Consider the following 18,151-nt stretch of genomic DNA (forward strand, 5'->3'; position numbering starts at 1 on the left):
GCATTGCCACAGGACCGCGCTGTGGGGGAAGCGCAGAGCGCGACGAGCTGCCTCCTGTTGCCTTTGCACCCTGAGACTGAGCTTTCCCTTTCCCAGTAGCCTATTTGTCAGCGAGGTTGTCAATCAAGCGTGAGGGGCGGTACTTGAGTGCTACGGTGACAGAGGAAATTGAGCCCTCCTTCTTCCGTTTCCGAATGGATAGCTGAGCTGTCCTTTTATTTCTATTTGTCTGTGTTATTGGGCGGTCTTGCTGTCGATCACAAAGCGGGGCGGGAGCCAGCCAGAAGGACAGTAGGCGGGAGAAGAACAAAGCCTGCTCAGTGATTGGTCCACAAACCATCAATTCACGGATCCTTGTCTTTGACTGGCTCTCGCGGCCGTCAATCAAGCCCGTGGGCGGGCCAACCCGTAGCGTGGGGCGGGACCAACTTTCTGATGCGGCGATGGGCCTTCTCGGCCGTCCGTCTGCCTTTCCCCGCTGCCGATTGGCTGAACGCGCCGTCATTCCGGCAGGATCAGCCGCTTGATTGGGCCGCGCCGGGGAAGGTGGGGCGTTGCGCGGCGGCTGCGCGGGGGGACGCGGCGGGGAGGGACGGACCAGGAATTATTTTTATTTCTTTGTTTCCCGGGGAAAAAAAAAAAAAAATTAACTCCCCAAAAATTATAAAAAAAAAGCCCCGCGCGAGGGAACCCCCCGCGGGGGCGGATGGTGCTGCCGTGAGCGGGGCCGGGCCGGGGCAGCGCGGGGCCGGGGCGCACGGCGGGGCCGGCCGGGCCGGGCAGGGCCGGACCGGAGGCGGCCGGGAGGATGAAGCGGCGGAGCGCGGACTGCAGCAAACTGCGGCGGCCCCTCAAGCGGAACCGCATCACCGAGGGCATCTACGGCAGGTACCGAGCGGGAAATGGCGGGGGGGACAGGGGGGGAACGCGCCGCCGCCGCCGCCCCGGTCCCCGCGCACCCCCCCGTCTCCTCAGCGGGTCCCCGCCCCCCCTCCCCTGTCAGCGGGGCCGCGACATGGCGGCCTGTGTCCCCTCAGGCGCTGCCCCGCCCCGCGGCCTGGTCGCGCCGCCGCTAGGCCGCACCGACCCCTCCGCCGGGCGCTGCCGGGCCCCGGGGCCGGGGGAGAGCGCGGGGGGAGCTGCTGGCCAAGGTCCTGTCGGCGCTGCCGGGAGGAAGCGGCGGGGGGAGGCCTCGCCGCCTTGGCTCCCCCTTTCCCGGAGGTCCCCCCCTTTTCCCAGAGGTGCTAAGGCTGTAGGGATCGACGAGGGCAGGGGCTGCCTCGCCGCAGCCCGGTTTTCACGTGGTGGGGAAGGCGGCTGTGCCGTGGGCTCTGCGGTGGCAGCAGAGGAGAGCCACGGGTGCAGCGGCGGGCGATGCGAGCGAGGAGTCGTGTGGGTCGCGCCTGGAGCAGGGACGGATGGCCTTCTGGTGGGAACACAGTGGGTGTCCGGCTCCTCTCTGACCTGCGAAATGAGAAAGGAAACCGTAGTGAAGTGAGAGCCACGATCTTAGGTGCGGGATGTACCTCACTGGTGTCTGGGAACAAAAGCACGCTTTCCAGGTGTTACACACCAAAACATAGATTCCTAAGCATCTGCTTGTTCTGAGCGTATTTTAAAGAGTATTTTAGAGGTCTGCCTTCCTGAGTATCTAAGTATGCCAAGCTTTGTCTGAAATACAATAATTATCTATTTCTGAATAAATAGGAGTTTGTTTTATTAGAAGCTGTAAAAGCTGGCTTTTGAAAGTTACAGTAAGCATGATGTCCCATTTCTGTTTCTAGCTCAGTTGAGGTTTATATATGCAGCGGCTGGAAACTTGAGCAAACTTAGACAATGCAGATGTTAGCTTTGCATAAGGCAAACAGTTGCTAGTGAGCTCTGACAGTGAGAAAATGTGCTGCTTATCCCAGTCGTAGTGAATCTCTGCTGAAAAGTAGAGGGCATCTTGTTGCTCTAGACTCCCAGGTTTTGAGAAAACGATGCTTGGAGTGTTAAAAAAAAAGCATCCATTGCTTAGAAGTTAATATTTAAGATGACTAGTCTTAGGACAATGATTCAAATGTAAGCAATTCCTTATATAATTACTTAGTTTTCAAAAGTCATTCAAAATCATATGCTCTCCATTCCCTTTGAGGTGACTGGCTGGAAGAGTGGGGTCAGAGGAGGAGGGAAAACCATAAAGAGATGAGGAGAACACCTGATGATGAGTGTGTCCAGCATGTAGAGCTGTGGTAGTTGTGTGTACAGCTAATAGAGACGTCTGGCTTCTTGTACTAACTTCTGCTGGAATGCTTTAGTTCAGAAATAGGATTTTGGGCCTTTCTTTCATGTGGCATTTCGATAAACAGAAGTAGTCAGTGACTTCAAAATATTATTCCACAGAAAGAAAAGAGAAACTAGTGTGAAGGCTTGCCTCTGGAAATTGAACCTGAGAGAGGTACTTCTACATGGATTGTGGCTCTTTTGGTTTTGTTTTTTTTTTTTTTTTGCTCTCCTTTTTTCTTTTTTATATGAGAAGGAAGTTTCTCATCTATCTATAGATTTCTAAATTCTTGTGATTGCTATAGTTGTTTACTCAGCTTATCTTAATTGTCACCATCAGCTTCCACAAACCCAGTAAGCACAATTATCAGTAGGTAGCATCACAGTGTTACAAGCAAAGCAGCTAGGTTGACTGAGATGCTTAACTCTTGTAGGATTTTTGTTTGCTTTTTAAATTAAGATCAATCTTCCCACCCTTGTTCCTTCTCCAATCACTCAATACCGAGCTGGGCACGGCTGTCACCAGTAGACACTCATCAGCATAGTTGGGAGCTGCAAAGCTCAAGAGTTTTGGAGCAAGTGAAGCAATGAAAGACTTGTCCTGCAGTAAAACCCTGGTGGCAGGGTCCTCTACATGTGTAAATCTGAAGCAGATTATAAGAAGTGATAGAAAAATAATTTCTAGTCACAGACCAGAGTTAGAAATGTAAAATCCTGGGTTGCATTGAAAAATATGAATATTCTGTCTCCCTGAATGTTAATTTTTTTTGCCAACTTCTGCAGTATTCTTTTTAACAAGTTTATCTAAGGCTTCACAACACTTCTTAATTGAAATTTTGCAGCTGTAGTTTTTTAAAATACTTTCCCCAACATTCACTACCTAAATTAAATTGACTGTTTGGTCTCAGCCCTTCATAAACGCTTTCAAAGTTATTCCTGATGATTCTTCCCCTGCCCCCCTAACCTTTCCCCACCGAATTTTCAACAGCTGCCCTCCCTGCTCTTCTTTAAACTGCTTTTTTCATTCTGCTGGTTTTCCTTCCTTCTGCTTTCTGCCGTTTTTACCCCCCCCCCCTTTTTTTTTTTTTTTTTTTTTTTCCCCTTTCAGTCTAGTTTTACTCCCCATCTGCAGCTCTGAGGCCCTGCAGGCTGGGTACCAGCGCTGCCATTAGCGCCTTTGCTCCCGTGTTCTGCCACTGAAGCTTGGATGCTGGTGGTGCAGTATCGCAGCTTAAAGGGAATATTGCAACCTGTACACTGGAAATCCCAATCTAGTGTTATGATAAAGACTTGTGCTATTTAGAAGTATTACAGTATCTGTGGAAATAACATTATTACAGTTAAAACACAACTGTGCTTTCAACAGATCTCCAAAACCAACAAACTAATTATAGGAATCGTGAGATCTCTTGTTATTTCCACAGTGTGTGTTCAAAACTGCCTTTTCACTTTTTAAGCTACCCGTTGCCATTGTTTTACAATACTTGAGTGATTAACATCTTACACCTTTGACACTGTGCATGCATTAAAACCCTAATTGTTAATTAAAGTATTCATTGCAGCTTGTCATCAGTTAAGCAATTAAAGTTTACTTGTTACTGCTTGTTTCTAAGTCTTCCCAGTCCTCATCCTTGATGTATTTAAAACCCTTCAGCTTTATTGCTGATACTGCTTGTTTTGGCTCTACTGAGTCATATTGGCACTTGCTGCCAGTTTTGTAGCTGGTTACGTTTCGAGATGAATTCCAGATGTTATTGGCTTAACTTCCACATCAGCTGACTTCTGCTGCAAGTGGTGGATTCCCTGACAGTAGTCCTTAAATACTGTATGCTCCTTTTGTATTAGGAGGGTTTTTTTAGCCATATATATATATTGTCCTTTATCACAGGCAGTACCTGGGCTGGCAGCCAAGTGAGTGCCTGGGAGGATGTGTCTGTGCCTGTAATCTCCCAGTGGTGGTTCCTGAGGTACCCGCTGATGGCACAAAGGCCGTCGGTGCCCCGGGCATCTCGTACTGGGCAGCATTCCTTGATACCCTGATCCCTTTGCTCGGATACTCCTGTGGTTCTCTGTGTCACCAAACTTCTGATATGGCTTGTTTCCAAGGACTTGATTTTTGACTCTGCTGACAGCCAAATAAACTGCAAGGAAAACCAGTTCATTACTAACTCCAGGAATGCGGCCTTTTTTTAGGCTTTTTCTTTTTTTTTTTTTTTTTTTTTTTTTTTTCCCCCAATCCATAATGATTCTTCCTACTGATTTACTCTGGCACTTTTTTTATAAGCTCCCTATACAGGGAAAAACATTTTCTTCTCAACCTGCCCTGGAGGTCTGTAACAAACCAGCAGTGCTACCTTTTATGACTTTAACTTAAATTCAGGTCTCAAATCTAATTTAGCTTACATTTAAATGTGTTCTACTGTGTCAACCCCAATGGTACATGTAATATTGCTTCCCTCTGCCAGTGACTTCCATTCTCTGCACACTGCAGTTCCTCTAGCTTTATTTTATGTGTTCTGGACTGGGGCGTTTTCAGCTGAGTTACCACCGTGGGCTAACAGCGTCTCTTGTTTCAGTACTACAATACTGATTGCTGATTATACGCCTGGGGTTCAGCAGGCTGTTACACTTGCTTCCAGAATTACTGTGAGAGTTTTCTATTTTGTCTTCCTTTACTTACATTTCCATAGTTCACTTACATATTCCATAGACTGGGTATATTCTATGCCATATCAAGACAGTGAATAAGTAGTCAGGGAGGCTTCCTGGCATTCTTTACATTTCTCTTCCTTTTCAAAAATGTAGTTGGCAAGTATTTCACATAATAGTTTCCAATACGCATACCACATCCCAGCAGTCCTGTTTTCTCTCCTGCATACTTGCTCTGCTCATTCTGTACTACTTTTTTTGTCCACTAGTAATACTCTTACATATATATATATATATTTGTTTGTGTGTTTACGTATATAAAGCTTTTTTTATTTGAAAATTTCCAGTGATATTCAGTCAGCATCCCCAGTGTCCTGTCTGACATTGGACGGGTAACCTTCAGGTGGTGGTTGGTGACTGGTAGTTTCACATGTGTGATTAACTGCACCTTTCTAAAGCCTCCCCCTGCTTTTGGTGCCCTGCCAGCCTCAAGATGCCTTCCCCTCATTGTCTCGTGTGAGTCAGGCTGCAGAATCAAACATGCCATCAATTCTGCTGAGATCCACTTCCCAGCCTTTGGGACTTGCTGATAATAGTGGGATGGAGCAGGGGCTTAATTTGCTACCAGTTTAGATTTGGGGTGCATGATTGTGTTTTTTTTTTTTTCTAGTGATTTTTTTAAAAAATGTTTTTACCTTACAGCATGCACAATATCTTTCTGTGGGGTAGTAAAAAGAGAACAAAGAACAAGAGGGAGAAGAAAAAGAAAAAAGGAAATGGCATCTGGCACTTGGGCGGCGGGGAGAATAAGGAGGAAAATAATTTGAAAATTCAAAGAGGGAGCACAGCGACTGTTGGGTTATGAATAAATCTTTATGGTTAGTATACATTAGCAATCAATTGACCTTTCACAGAATTCACAGCGCTGTAATCACAGCTCCTTTCCGCTCGGTTCCCTGCCTTCCTCATGAATGTGTCCATCCTTCCTCCCCCTCTTGTGTTACCCTACAGGATTAGACACCATATGCTAGTTTTATAGGGAAAGCCCCGTCCTCCTTAAACCTCTGTCAGATCCCTGAAGTCAGATTTTCTTTGACATGTGTCAGAAAATTGGATAACCCCGATTTTAGGTATTTATCTGCATCAGTCTTCCCCTGTTTGAGAACAAACCCGGAATTATAATTGGCATTGTGGAATGTATTTCAGCCTTTCTAATACAAGGGCTACAGAGGTTAGAAAGCACTTCTGCCTGGTGAATATTATCTCTCAGTGAGGCTACTGACGCAGCAGCGATCAGGGTTGGGGAAACGTGTGGATGTGCCCAGAAAGATCAATGACTGTCGGAGTTTAATGGGCACCCAATGGCTGGTGCTGGATGCCGAGGGAGCCCGGCCGGAGGAAGAGCGTGGTGGAGGGGACAGAGACTGGGTAACAACAGAACCGTGCCGGAGGGAAGAACGGTGTCTGGAAGGAATCGAGGGATTGGAGAGCAAGGAATGAAGTAAAAGTGACTAGTACAAAGCAGAGAAAAGGAGGAGGGCTATTGCTGAATTTCGTTAGTCATTTAATTCATGTGATCATATTTGAATAGTCTGTCGTGTGAAAAAACAAAACAGGAGAAGAGTGATTTGCCTGTTAAAGTGAGAGCTCCGTTAGCCTGTTTTTCTTCGGGGTTTAATTTTTGCTGGACGTTTTTCATCTATCACCAATTTAAGTGTTCACTGAATAGGCATCTGTTCAGTAAGCACTTATAAATTAACTGATGAACCATGTGCTGGCCAGAACAGCAGATCTCTGTGTGCGGTATACCTTTGTGGAAGAAGGGAAAACGAGATTTGTGTTCCTTTCTTCCTCCTACAAAGACTCTTTGCCACCTGCAGACTGCAGTGTGCTGCAGACACCGGCGCTGGTTGGAACCCAGCTGTGGCAGTGTGGAAGCCCAGTGCAGTTTGTAAAAACCGGCCCGTTTCGAGGAGGACCTGATGTCTATAGGCTGATACCTATTTTGATTTTTAAAGCTGGGGTGGAGTGTTTAGTTATGGGCTGCAGTCTCTGACTCTGCAGCCTGCATGCTTTAACTGAGGGGGAGCAGAGGGTCCTGATGGGAAAAAAAACCAACCCCAAGCCCCCTCCCACCCCAAAAAAACCAAAACGAAAAAACCCAACCCACCAGTTGATGAGGTGTAGTACCTTAGTACCTTTAAAATGTTTTCTGTAAGTTCACGTATGCATGTGGGCTCATGCAGCGACACATACATAGAATATATTACACAAGTGAACTCTGTTGCTAAGGCCAACATAAGTGCGTGAAGTCTTTTATAAAAGGAAATAACTTTCTTGTGTCTCTTTCTTATTAAATTCTTTTGAGTCCTTCAGGTTACTGAGAAGTAGGCTCTTTAATGTTGTTGGGAAAACGTTATTACAAATGTTGTATTGTTACAATTCCGCTTTAAAGGGTGGTAAATGTCACCATGGCCTTCGGATTGATATGAATTTAATATTGGAAATCACTTTAATGGCTGTATTACAGACCTCTTATTCAGCAAATGCCTTAACTTAGAGTGGCACTTAACAGTTGAAAAGTGTTAGTTCTGACAACCCTAATTTGCTGGGAAAAGTGGAGTCTATGGATTTCAGTGGCGGAAAAATAAACAATAGCCATAACTTTAACCCAGGAAAAAGTGCCTACACAACACAACTGCTTTTCCAGCTAAACAGACAGAATAATGATTGCCTGGCTGTGATGCCTTTTATGTATTTTCTCAAATCTCAAGAGCTGCACGTGACAATTGAGCAGCACGGTCAAAGCGAACAGTGGCGGCTGGACCCAAATGGTTCTCACCTTTTATGTCCAAGTATTTGCTGAACGCAGCTGCTTTTTACAGTTTTCTGTTGAAGATTTAAACTTTAAATAAACAGAGAACAAGAGCATAATCTACCAGGGCAAATGTGACCATTTAAGGTTTTTTGGTAGATTTTAGTGTGGGTTGTTTTGGGTTCTTTTTTTAATACTTGCACTGTTATTTCGTTCTTCAGCAGTAATTTTTGACTCGGTGGCTGGAGATGGTTCTGTAAAAACTGAAAAAAGCAGTACCTTAACTTTTCCAAGTGTGTGTGTGATTTATTTTGTTTGTATTTAATTAAAGTGCTCCTGTAGCCTCTTCATTTGCTTTTTTTGTTTCAGTCACATTATGTTAAACTTCAGGTACAGAATAACTTTAAAAGTGGGCGGGAGGAAGCCAAGGTGCGTTAAGTGTAGGAATAGTTGCTTATTTGTCTCAGACTTCAAAAATGTGTTTTCTATGAAGTTTTTCTTTAGCTTGTGCTGATTTAAAGCACGTACTCGTGTGAGTACATTCGAGAGGATTTAGTTAAGCAATTCCACTGCAGCAGTTCCTTCCAGGGGGTCTAGTCACAGTGAAAACCTTGGTGTTGGACTTGTAGGGGAGAGATACAGTAAGTGAGAAAGTGAAGCAAAAACTCTTCCATTGGGGGGAAGCTGTAGGGCCAGGGCAGCTGAGAAGGGTCACTTTTAGGCACAGGCGATTAATTTTTGATTCACAGAAAATCAAAGTGTTTTCCCAATTGCGTGGTTCGGAAGCTGACCCTTGTGGTACAGGTAACGCGAGCGGTAATCGGATGAGCAGTGGAGTTGCTTCTAAGCCTCTGCTGGTACCTAACACTTCTCATAGACGTTTTCTATTTTATATCTTCTCTGAAGCTCTGAACAACTTCCTAAAAAAGCCGCACGTCCATGAACAGTGCAGAAACTTGACCCTACCTGGCACTGGGCATGCAAACTCTTGGCAACTTATCAGTAAACATTCCAGGGCAAAGTTCTACCGGTTTTGTTGGCAGTATCAGAGAGGAGGAAAAATAAGTTACTAAAAGGAAAAAAAACCTGCCCTTGATTTAAAAAATAAAAATATATTTTTATAACCCCACCTTTCTTATAACCCAGTACAGTGCAACAAGGTAGTGGCATTTGGGGGGAACTGGCGGGACGTAGTCGGTCGCTGGGTTTGGGGGGAAAAGGGTTTTTGCTTCCTCCTTTTTAGCACGATGGATCGGGCTGATCCCTCGAGTGCTCCTGTGTTAGTTGGGTATCATCTCAAAATATTTTTGAGCTCCGTAGCCAAGAAGAATCATCAGTGCTTCAAAATGCAGGACTAAGAATTAGGGAATGTGGCTTTGAAATTATAAAAAAAAAAAAATAGAAGTTAGACTGTCTGGTCTCACGTGCCTCCGTTTTCCTGTTGTGGTGGTGTTTTTTGTTTTCTTTTTAAAAAGGGTGCATTTACTTTAATGTGGATGTTTTCAAATATAACTCTTGACAACTCAGTATCAAACCAGTCTTCCTAATTGCTATAGTTATAGGCTTAAAATAGATCTCGATTTATTGGTGTCGCGGTTTGTGTTAAATGTGGAAAATGAGTGAACGTCTGCAGTCTGTTGAGGAGAGGGAACACGGAGATTTCTGAGCTGTACGTAGAAGAGTACAAACCAGAAGCGAAGCGCTGCAGCAGCGACAGCGTACCTGTCGGCACGACTTCACTTTGTAAAAATACGCTGCAAAGCTAAAGGGAGATTGTCGCAGAATGTCTTGTAAGAGCAGCGAGCCTTCTGTTTATTTGCTACTGTAAAAACAAATGCAGTTCAATATAATTAACTTTATTAGACCAGGCCTGATTAATGTAATGATAAAATTATTTTGGATAAAGTTTGCTTACCTGTAGTAGAGTTGTCTCTAGCTTTTATTCCTGAACTTTTCATTTAAAAAAAACAAAGTCTCTCTATTGGAAATACTGACCTGAAATTACCTTTTTTTTTTTTTTTTTTCTTACAGTACTTTTCTGTATCTGAAGTTCCTGGTAGTGTGGGCCCTGGTACTGTTGGCAGATTTTGTCCTGGAGTTCAGATTTGAGTATCTGTGGCCGTTCTGGCTCTTCATCAGGAGCGTTTACGATTCCTTCAGATACCAGGGTTTGGTAAGTGTAATGCAAAATTACTGTCCCTGTAGGCAAATTCTGCAATGTTTCAGGGCATATTCCATGTTATACAACTAACTTAATGGCACTGATGATCATAGAATCACAGAATGGTTCAGGTTGGAAGTGACCTTAAAGATCATTTTCACAAGAGGAGGAATTTTCAAGTGACTAGTTGGCCTGGCCTCAAGTCTCTCCTCTCTGACTGCCTATTTTATCTGTGGCGAGTGAAAGTGAAATATATATTTATCAGATTTTCACCACAGGAAAATATTGTTTGAATTCCTGAGACTAGTGAATTGGTTTAGATCCCTATATAGCAGGGTTTTCCTTAAAATAAAACAGAAGCCCTCGCCTGTTCAGCTATTCATGACTCTTTCAGAGAGTAAACGACGCTGCTGGTTGTTTGGTTGTTTTCCAAAAGGAGAATATAGTAATGATAATTCTCTATCAACAATGTAAATGAAAGTCTTCAAACAAAATAATAAGGAATAAATACAGCCGTGTGGAGCCTTGTTGGAAGAGCGGATGGGCACAAATCCTCAAGTTGCACCCGTTCTCTCTTAATTGGCTAAGTTTCTTCTTTCATTGGCTGGACTGCTCCATTTCTTTGCCCTGTTTATAACCAACGCTGGTGTTTCTATGTTGAAATCATTGTGGTGTCATCGTTTATAAATAAAACTGGTAATATTTGCTGGATTAAACCAAAACACTCTTCTTTCCCCTCACCCCTCCTTTCTTTTAGGCCTTTTCAGTATTTTTTGTGTGTGTAGCGTTCACGTCAAATATAATATGTCTGCTCTTCATACCAATACAATGGCTGTTTTTTGCTGCCAGCACGTATGTTTGGGTACAGTATGTCTGGCACACAGGTAGGTCACTATTTTTTTTATTTACAACTTACTGATTTGAATATATATCTTAACAGCGTTTAGTAGCATGCAGAAAACCCTCTTCTGTTTGTTACCGCGTTTGTTTTAATGTGGTTTTGTTATAGTTGAAAAACGTTCTTTTTGCTTTCATTAGTCTGCTGATTTGCATTTGATACGTGTCTGGGTGCATCTTTTAGTAATCAGTAAAGCTTGACCAATGGAACTGAAGGTGTATAAACAGGAATTTCACGGCAGTATAAAAAAAAAATAATATTTTCCTGACCTTAAAACACTTCTGCAACAATTCAAGAAATACAGAGCACCTAGGAAAAGTTTGTGGAACAGTGTTGCGTTTTTCCTACTCCTCTATTGGCAGGCTGCTAATTTTGGATGTTATCCCAGTGTAAATTCATATTTGTCAAATCTTTGTGTCAACTGGATTCAGTTTCTGAGCAAAAAGGCAGGTAATGCCAGTGGCTGCCCCAGCAGTTTGAGACACGTATGGAGAAATCTTCTCCCTGCCAACATCCCCCCTTTTTTTATCCTTAGGTGTTTGGGGGTTTTCTTCATAAATCTTTGGGTTCTGGGGTTTTTGGCAGCCGCTGGATTGGGGGGAGGCTGATTAGTTTGCATGAGCGCTGATACTTGACATGAGTTACGCGTATGTCTTTCCCTCAATCAAAAAAAAATAAAAAAGGACTAAAACTTGATTTTTATTTTTTTTTTTGTTTTGTTTTTTTTTTTTTAGAGGTAACTTTTCCCGACCCAAGTCCTTGAGATTTGGGGCTTTTGTAATATTTCACGTTAGATTTGCCGTCAGATCACAAGAATTTGCAGGATAGCAGGGATCATTTCTCAGCTTACTGGTGAAAGCAGTCATCTTTCTGACAAGTTAGTCATTTGTAATAATGACAATGTGGGAGCTAATGGAAGATACTGTGAACCAGTTGCTGCCCAATTTAAAATATGTAAAAAATCCGCGGTTATTTTTAGGACTGTATTAAGGTGTTAAAGTGTTATCTGAAGTTGTTCTCGGAGTTGACGTTTAGAAACCCTAAAGGAAAAACCTGATGGGCTGGTTTTAACTGTAGCTATTGAGCTTGTTTAATAATTTAATTCATAGAATCATAGAATTGCTGAGGTTGGAGGGGACCTTTAAGATCATCAAGTCCAACCTTTAACCTACCCTGACAAATTAATTTAATTCAGTGCAACCTTAGGGATTCTCCTTTTTAAATGCTTATCTCAGGTGATGGCAACTTGCTTTTTTTTTTTTCTTTTTTTTTAGGAAGTTATGATCTTTTTAGGTGGTGTGTCTGCCTAGCTGAAGTGTTGAACCCCTTTAAGCTGACAGTTTCTGTTACAGGTTTCTCATTTTTGCAGAGTGCAGCCATTCGAGAGAAACCAAAGGAGGGAGCGCAGTAAATAACATCGGGCCCTAGAGTGATGCTCTTTTTAGTTCTGAATTTAAGATCTGTTTCCAAATGGGCACACAGTGTGTTGATGTCACTATGTGATCAAGAACGTTATTTTTATGAAGCTTGTGGCATGTAACGGGAATTGATTTGTGGAAATTCGCAGTGGCTGTATTGCATGCAGCAGGAGTGGTTTCCGTTGGCCAAGAGCATTAAGACCTTAGTTTTGCTTGGCTACTGTTTTACATTCTCCCCAGTAGTGCTGGCGAGAGAAATCAATAGAGTGTCCTAAATGCTCTCCCGACGCAGAGGTTGGAGTCGCAGCCTGTTGTCTGCGTTACTGTATATGGAGTAACCAGCCCTGGGCTTACTCACTCCTCTCTTCTCAGCTGGTTTGCTCACTGCTGCTACTGAGATATCCCTAACTTGGAGTGAAAAAGGAGTCCAAGCTTCCCGCTTCTGACTCAAAGATCATAAGCTGTAACATTACCTCATCTTCTGCAGTTTCTTCCATTTGTGTTCCTTCTCTGCATAGGGGTTTGTGCCAAGCCATTTCATTAGCTGTGCATCTGTTACTTTTCACTGGTGCCTTATAGAAGTAATAAAGCAAGATAAGGAGGCAAAAGTTTAGAGCTGGTTTAAAATAAAGACATCCTGGATGCTTCGTTCTGAAAAATCCCTTTTAAAAATTCCCTATAAGCCTGTCAGAACGTTTCCCTTGACTTTTGGAATGTTTTAAAAATAACTTTAAAATATTTGCTGCTTGTAATGTATTACCTCTCTCTTTTTCTTCTCCCAACAGAGAGGGGGGTGTGCTTACCAACAGTATCACTGTGGATACTTTTTGTTTATATTGAAGCAGCCATTAGATTTAAAGATTTAAAAAACTTCCACGTAGACCTTTGTCGTCCATTTGCAGCACACTGGTAAGTGGGGTTTTCTTTCTCCTTTTCTTATTAACCTTTATTTCATCGTGAAAATTATTATGCGGAGCTTTTTATTTCAGTTCAGGGTTTGGCTGTTCAGTTCTACCCTTGCTTATCTGTCATTAAATATTCCACGAGACGCGTGAGCTTAACATTAATCACATGCAGCCTTTCTGAAGGTACCATTTCTTGCGAGCGGTAGGGAATTTGTAGCATGGATATTCCTAGCATTTCTTGAAAGGTCTTGTCGCCAGTTACAAATTCCATGTTTACATAAAGAATAGATGGTGAAAGTAGCAAAAAAAAATAGTTTCACTGATAACTTATTTATCCCATTGCAGAAATGTTCTTCTGTAACAAAGCACTTTTCTCTTTCCCCTCCAACGGGAAGGGTTCTCATGAGCGTCTGGTTTCATAATTCACCAGAGGACGTGAATAAGCTTCAGGTTGAAAATTGTGACGGAAAATAAAAACAAAACACTACTTATTACGCTACTTCTTTGGAAGTGATAAGAGTGACTTTAAGCAAAAGACTTAAGTGCAGAGTGTCCGTATCTGGAAGAAATGCACTTTTATTCCGCAAGTTTTTAGTGTAGTACGCATTGATCGTGCTACGTTTAAAATGTGTCCTGTTTTTCCTGGAGTCATTTGGTCCAGCTCCCTGTGATACCGTCTCCAATAAGTTAGACATCTGTCATTTTAATTTATATTGTCTACATTGAGCAATAAATCCCTTAAACACTAATTAAATTCTATAATACGTTACAAAAGCACTTTAGGAGCTGTGAAGCAAGGTCTTTCTGCTGCTGAATTGGATGCAAACATTTCGGCTTGTCATCAGAGTTTTAGAACTGTAGCTACAGCTGGCTTTACACAGTATTACAAAAGAAGCATTGGCAGAGATAATGTCAGATGCATATGCAAATGATTCTTGCATGCTGGCAGCTTACTTAGAAATGCAATTTGCACAGTGAGCAAAGAATGAGAAGATTTTAATGGTTAATAGTCGTCTGCATCTGAGTTTCCCCCCTGATCTAGGACACCTTCAGTGTCTAAAATGTAACTTCACTGTGCTTTGTTAAAATATTTGTCAAAGCTATATTTATTTTTATACAGGGCTGTTTGCTCATTGATCGGGTATCCTTGTTAATCAATACACTAGCATGATTTGTTAGCATTCGGTATTGGTGCAGTTGTCACAAGCTAATAAGAATCCTTAAATTCTGCGTGATGAAGCTGATAGGCAAAAAAAATAATTCCAAAGTTCTGTTACGCGTCTGTTGCCCCCATCAACAAATGGAACTGCAGAGTCTGGCTGGAAGTGAAATTCTTCATATTTTATCTCTCAGTAAGATAAGGGGAAGAAGCAAGTGTAGAGATTAGATGTTTTTCGCTTCGAGGTCAGTCTCTTAAACAAGGAATTTCCAAAGGCTGTTTGTTGCCCCCAAAAGATGTCTTAATTGTGGCCGTCCTCATCAGAGACGGGTGGCTATTGAGGCTTTACCTCCGGGGTCGGTTCTGGCGGGACCAGGAGCGGGTGACGGCGCTTGGCTGACAGCTTTGGCCGCCCCTGGCAGCGCAGGACGCCCCCCAACGCCGTACGTTCCAGCAGCTTCTCCAGCTCTTGTTTCTCAGCCCGAGCTGCAGTGACGGTACCGCAGGGCCTGTTGCAGAGGCGGCATTTTGGAGAACCATTCTTTTGTCTCCGCTTTAGAGAGGTGGAAAAGAGATCTGCGCTTAATTGCTGAGTACAAAAGGATGGGGCTGAGGATCAGTTTCTCCTTTCACTGTTCTGGCTGTTGTGAGCACATCTCCCAGCTCAATGTCTTGTATGCGTATGACATGGCCCTTTAGGAGCAAAACTTGGGAAATTCTGCTGCATTTGGCTGTTATCTCCTTAAAAGATGCATAATTCCTAGTCTGGGGCTTGTCTAAAAGCCGTCTTTGCTGTGCGTAGTGCAATTGCATTGTCGTAATCCTTTAATCTATGCTTCAGTTAATTGCTGTCTGTAATGAACTGTAATTTTATCTTGGTAAAGAAGTGCCTACGTTTTTGAACTGTAGCTTTATTGTAGTACAGCAAAAAATGATTTATATGTAACTTTCTCTGAAAAGTTGTAATCCAGATGTATTCACAGCTACATAATTGATTACAAGTTATTAGTTTGCTGTTATGGTTACGTTTTGGATAATAATGTTGCTTTTTGTTTTTTCTCCTTAGTATTGGCTACCCTGTTGTGACTTTGGGTTTTGGCTTTAAAAGTTACGTCAGCTACAAAATGCGTTTAAGAAAACAAAAAGAAGTGCAGAAAGAGAATGAATTCTACATGCAGCTCCTCCAGCAGGCTCTGCCCCCAGAGCAGCAGATGCTACAAAGGCAAGAGAGGGAGGCGGAGGAAGGCAAGTTCTACTTATTACTTAATGTGTTTGCAATTATCTGCTATTTAAAAAAAGAAAAACCAAAAAAACCTGCTAAGGAAGAGCTTCTTCAGACCATGTTGTTTTGATGAAAGTATTGTGAACTTAGAACCAGAGGAGCCAGAATTAAAATCATTTTGGCGGTGGTTAGTATGACAGTAGAAATGAATTATGTCCTCTCTGTTTAGTTCTTTATTAGCAACTGCATCAATCTAGTCAGCGAGCGCTCTATGAAGCGCTAGTATTTATTATTAAATCCCTTGGTTACCGTTTCCTGCCTGTAATGAGAAAAAGTCTTAAAATATCACGTGATTTCTGATTTACTTTTCTAGATAGACTCTAACAGCGATTGTTTTCTGCAGAAATGATTGATGTGTAGTTAATGATTTTTCTTTGCATGTCACAGTATTGATTGATTTAATGAACTAAGTATTTTTTTTTTTATTTTGGTATTGCAGCAGCCAAAGGATTATCTGATATGGATTCCTCAATACTTCTGCAACACAATGGAGGCATCCCAGCCAATAAAAAAATAACTGCAACGTTGCCAGAGCTAGAATATAGAGAAAAAGGGAAAGAAAAGGACAAGGATGCTAAGAAACACAACCTTGGAATAAATAACAACATTTTGCAACCTGTAGACTCTAAAATACAAGAAATTGAATATATGGAAAACCATATCAATAGTAAAAGATTAAATAATGATCTTGTAGGAAGTACAGAAAACCTCTTAAAAGAGGACTCATGCACTGCCTCGTCCAAAAATTACAAAAACGTCAGTGGAGTTGTGAACTCCTCGCCTCGCAGTCACAGTGCAACTAACGGGAGCATCCCTTCCTCATCTACTAAAAATGAGAAAAAACAGAAGTGTGCTAGCAAGAGCCCGAGCACACATAAGGACTTAATGGAAAATTGTATTCCTAATAACCAGCTAAGCAAACCAGATGCACTGGTAAGGTAAGTTTGATCTGAGCATTGTGTAACGGCCTGTCTTATCCTCCCTTCGTTCCAGTCCATCAGATCTATTTTTTTTCTTAGGAAAATGTAACGATGCCATAAGGAAGACAGAATTGTCTGATAACGGAATGAGATAACCAGGAGCTGTGCCTTTTGGGTTCTTTTCCTGGCTTTTGCCTCTGGCGTGCTATGCAGCCCTGAGCAAATTTCTTCCTTCCTACTCCGAATCCGATACTTCCCTACCTCACAGGGGTGTTGTGAGGCACAATAAGTAGCTTTGAGGATCATTTGATAGAAAGCATGAGGGAAATGTGGAGAATCATTATTACAAACCTCAGTGGCTGTGTTCTTGACAAATCTTCCACGGGGTGACCTTTACATCTCCAGGGAGTTCGGTGAGGTTTGATGGTGCCTCAGCAGCTGTTTTGTCTTTAATTTTTTGGTTTGGCTTGTTTTTTTTCCCCCCTGAAATGTTTAGCTTTTGTTTTACTCTTCAATTAACAAGTGTAGATGCAAAGTACCAGCTACTACGTAACCCCTTGAAGTGATGAGTTCAGATTCCTGCTTGCATACCTGCTGCCTTAATGGCTTAAGTGCAGATCACAGGGGTTTAATTTAGCTGCCTTGTAAACTAGAAAGATTGAAAAAGCCGCATCTTTATACATGCTTGTCTGAAGTTTAAATAAAGGTGCATTTATGAAATGCAGCTAAGGACTTACAGCATGTAAGTCCCGAGACATATGGTGTTGTCCTACGTTACCAAAACAAGTACTTGTAAGAAAAATAGTTGTTCAAAATAGGGATAGAGATACATTTAGAAAAAAATTGTTGCACAATTATGCACTTTCCTGTCCTTCCTGGCTTATGTCTCTCCTCTTCCGTTGTCTCATGTGCTGAACACTCTTTGGCCAACAAATCCTCGTTGACTAACTTAATTGGCAGCTCAGGTTCGCTTTCTCTGCAGGTACCTTTTGATAATTGGACTTTTCGCTCCGGTCTGTCCCTGAGGATTTGTGCTATGTGAATACAATTACTTCAATGCAAATAGTATTTTCTCCTCCAATAATCACTCTGCCACTGATTGGCCTGCCTCTGACAATTAAATATCCAGACTAATTGATACCTAATGTCTGTAGAGAACTTGCATGAAGCAAATAAGAAACCAGGTAATCAATCTAACCTGTGGATCAAATTCAGCCAAGATTAATGGGATGCAGATGACTCTGTCTTCAGCAAAGCTGCATCTGAATAAACGTATGTAGGGCTGCAGTATTTGTATGTTGCCGGTTTCAGATGGGCATCTCTCTACTCTTCATGTGGCTTCTTTACTCACTGAAGAAGAGAACAGGTCAGTTCAGCTTTGCTGCTGTTAAGAATGTGATTTATAAGTCCTGGGAAAAGAGAAGGGAAGGGCTTTGTAGAATGGCCTGTCAGACTAAGGATTTTGTCCCCTGTAGCTATGACAAGGAACGAGATTTAAACCTCATATGTTTTAAGTTTTAAATGACACATTGACATCTTCATATGCTGTGATGTGAGCCTAGACCAGGTGGTCCTTGTAATTGTCCAAAGCGGGTTTTCTAATGCAGAATTGAGTATACAATAAACGAGACTGTGCCCTTACAGAACTCGAGCTCCTCTGATTGACCGGGTAGGGACGG

At 42.5% G+C, this 18,151-nt stretch overlaps 1 protein-coding gene across 1 annotated transcript in view; it reads left to right on the forward strand.

Moving 5' to 3' along the window:
• The first annotated feature begins 553 nt into the window (after window positions 1–553).
• MACO1 (macoilin 1) overlaps window positions 554–18,151 on the forward strand; it is a 31,022-nt gene continuing 13,424 nt past the window's right edge. The window contains exons 1-6 of the mRNA XM_063355928.1: window positions 554–888; window positions 9,761–9,902; window positions 10,648–10,774; window positions 12,992–13,115; window positions 15,337–15,515; window positions 15,992–16,490. Coding sequence (XP_063211998.1) covers window positions 809–888; window positions 9,761–9,902; window positions 10,648–10,774; window positions 12,992–13,115; window positions 15,337–15,515; window positions 15,992–16,490 — 1,151 coding nt within the window. The 5' untranslated portion in view covers window positions 554–808. The remainder of the gene's footprint in view (window positions 889–9,760; window positions 9,903–10,647; window positions 10,775–12,991; window positions 13,116–15,336; window positions 15,516–15,991; window positions 16,491–18,151) is intronic.

Source organism: Chroicocephalus ridibundus, chromosome 19 (genome assembly GCF_963924245.1).
Source record: "Chroicocephalus ridibundus chromosome 19, bChrRid1.1, whole genome shotgun sequence".
Taxonomy (NCBI): domain Eukaryota; kingdom Metazoa; phylum Chordata; class Aves; order Charadriiformes; family Laridae; genus Chroicocephalus; species Chroicocephalus ridibundus.